Source organism: Morone saxatilis, unplaced genomic scaffold, assembly GCF_004916995.1.
Source record: "Morone saxatilis isolate NCDOM2014 unplaced genomic scaffold, NCSU_SB_2.0 Contig12, whole genome shotgun sequence".
In the NCBI taxonomy this organism is placed as follows: domain Eukaryota; kingdom Metazoa; phylum Chordata; class Actinopteri; family Moronidae; genus Morone; species Morone saxatilis.
In genome coordinates this window covers 18529716-18531998 of record NW_023339674.1, presented here as the reverse complement: position 1 = coordinate 18531998, position 2283 = coordinate 18529716, and the positions used below count along the sequence as shown (strand labels likewise).

The window sequence follows — 2283 nt, the reverse complement described above, 5'->3', positions numbered from 1 at the left end:
TTTTCCCTTCTGATCACCCTATTAACATTGAGAATGTAGCTTGGGTTGCATATTTAGCTCTATAAACCATCTGTGGGTTAAAACTCTGCTTAAAAAGCGACACACCGACGAGATAATATGTATATTTTCTATTGCTGGCATGTGTTTTTACTGTTTTTTACTTGGACTACCACTATATAACTAATATAACCAACTGTCTTTTAGTCATGTTGAATAATATATAGTTAAATAATGCCACCTGCACATTTCATTATAAAAACTCATTTGGAATCTATTTCTGACCATTTCTGATGTGTTTTTAGCTGAATCTCATATCTTGACTTAGTGGATTTTGTCACTCAAAAGGCCTTTTTCTTACAAAATCCTGCATCTTACATAATTTTCTCTGCTTAATGAGTGTATTTTGGCAGTAATATGATTTTGCAGTATTATGTTCTATAAATGAAGCTTCTGGACATAAGAGCTGAAACTACTTTTTCTTCCATCTGAAACTGGAAGTGTAAAACTATGCTTTCAAAGTAGTTATGACAAATGCAAAGTTACGTCCAAGTTTAAGTGGGCAATCAGTGAAAATATCCACTGGCGACACGGCTTTTGTGCAGCTGAAAGTATTGAAAATGGAAGCTAATTGCCTAATGGGAGCTCTACTTTCTAATTCCATTCACCTCTAAAAGCTAAACAAAGAGTTGTCAAGTCTGAAGCCACATTTTGAAAACCTGAGACAGAAAACTCACTCCAGCCAAAGAAAAAAGAGACCAGCTAGAAACACAGTCCTCTCACCAGCTATCCTCTGTCTTTGTTCCAGGTCACTAATATGACATATTAGACAGAATTAAGTGGTAACATTACAGCTGCTGTGGGTCAACTTTAGTATGAGAGTGGAGAAACAGACAGAAACAGGTGTTAACTGCAGAAAGACTTACTCTTTGATGTCATAGTTGATATTGATGTTGATATGTTGCAATGCACTCTTCAGCTGGAAAGGACAAAGAAATTGAGCACAGCATTAGTTCAGACAGGCCACGAAAGTCAAGTTCAGCTCACATTGCAGCTACATCAGCTGATCGCAGCTGACCGTAAACACACATCAGCTGATGGCTCAGCTGATTCCCTCCTAAACTTCCAATTGGGAAATTACATACAATCAGCTGATAGCTCAGCTAATACCTGTCAAGCATCCAATTGGCAAAATATCAAAATAGCCGTCTACTCATTTCCAGGGTGTGGATTGATTTATCGACTAATCTAATTCACCATATAGTGCTTTATGGCAAACATCAGGTATCAAGAGCTTAAGATAAAGAAGAAGAAAGCTAGAAGGATGAAAACTGGAATGCAAAAAAAAAACTTTATGAGCATGATGAGTTAAATATGAGCTTTAAACCTTTTATATTTGAAGTTGGGTGTTGTTGGGTGTGGTAAAGGTTTTCAAAAGAAGCCTTAAATTCAACACCCAGTTCATTACTTGAGAGGCCCCTAACATTTCACAGATTATAAATTCAACACAACAAAACCATAGCTGACATGAGTCACTTTCCCTAATGGACATTTCCAAAAAGTGATTATATTTCATGCTTCGCGCTATAATTGGACATCTCAGATTTTCAACCTACCTGAGCCGAATCCAGGGTAAAGGTACATTAATTTTCTATCAAAACATGCTTGATAACACATATAGAAGTATAATTATAACCATCCTTCCATTCATACATGTATCCATCATCCAGCTGCTTATCTAGGTCAAGAAAGTTGTGGCGACAGGAAGCCCACAGAGACTCAATACAGGCTACTTGACCCCTAAAGGCTGTGACTGTGGTTTGAATGTTCAACTCTGCTTTACTAATTAAAAATAGCTGTTGTGGAGCGCCTTGGTAGCTGAACAGCTACTGCGCATGCTGCATAACTACAATGTCTCTGGTTCATTTCCAGCCAGCGACTTGTGTCATGCCCACTTCTCTCTCCTGATTTTCTGCTTCACTCTGTCCGTCCAATAACGCTGAAAAGGCCCCCCAAAATGTTTTTAAAAATAACTGTTGTGGTAATCTTTGTAATGACAGGTGCAGGCCTTTATTGATCAATTAATAATATAAAATAATTTAACATTTTCAAATGTGGATTCAGAGTTATTCTATTAAATGTCATTAAACTATTTCAGTAGAAGTCCATTTTTTTTACAGCATCCTAGTTGTGCATATTTTTAGTGTTGCTAGTCCCAGTGGATCTCAGCTAGAAAACAGATTAAAGTGAGCTGCATTATTTGCGTCTAGGTGGCAAAGTGCTCAT

At 37.2% G+C, this 2283-nt stretch overlaps 1 protein-coding gene across 2 annotated transcripts in view; it reads right to left on the bottom strand.

Annotated features, from left to right (window-relative positions):
* The window catches only part of polrmt (polymerase (RNA) mitochondrial (DNA directed)), a 48890-nt gene that overhangs the window by 9460 nt on the left and 37147 nt on the right, over positions 1 to 2283 (bottom strand). For both annotated transcript variants that reach the window (XM_035653056.1, XM_035653058.1), the window contains exon 16: positions 924 to 976. In XM_035653056.1, the coding sequence (XP_035508949.1) occupies positions 924 to 976 (53 nt within the window). The remainder of the gene's footprint in view (positions 1 to 923; positions 977 to 2283) is intronic.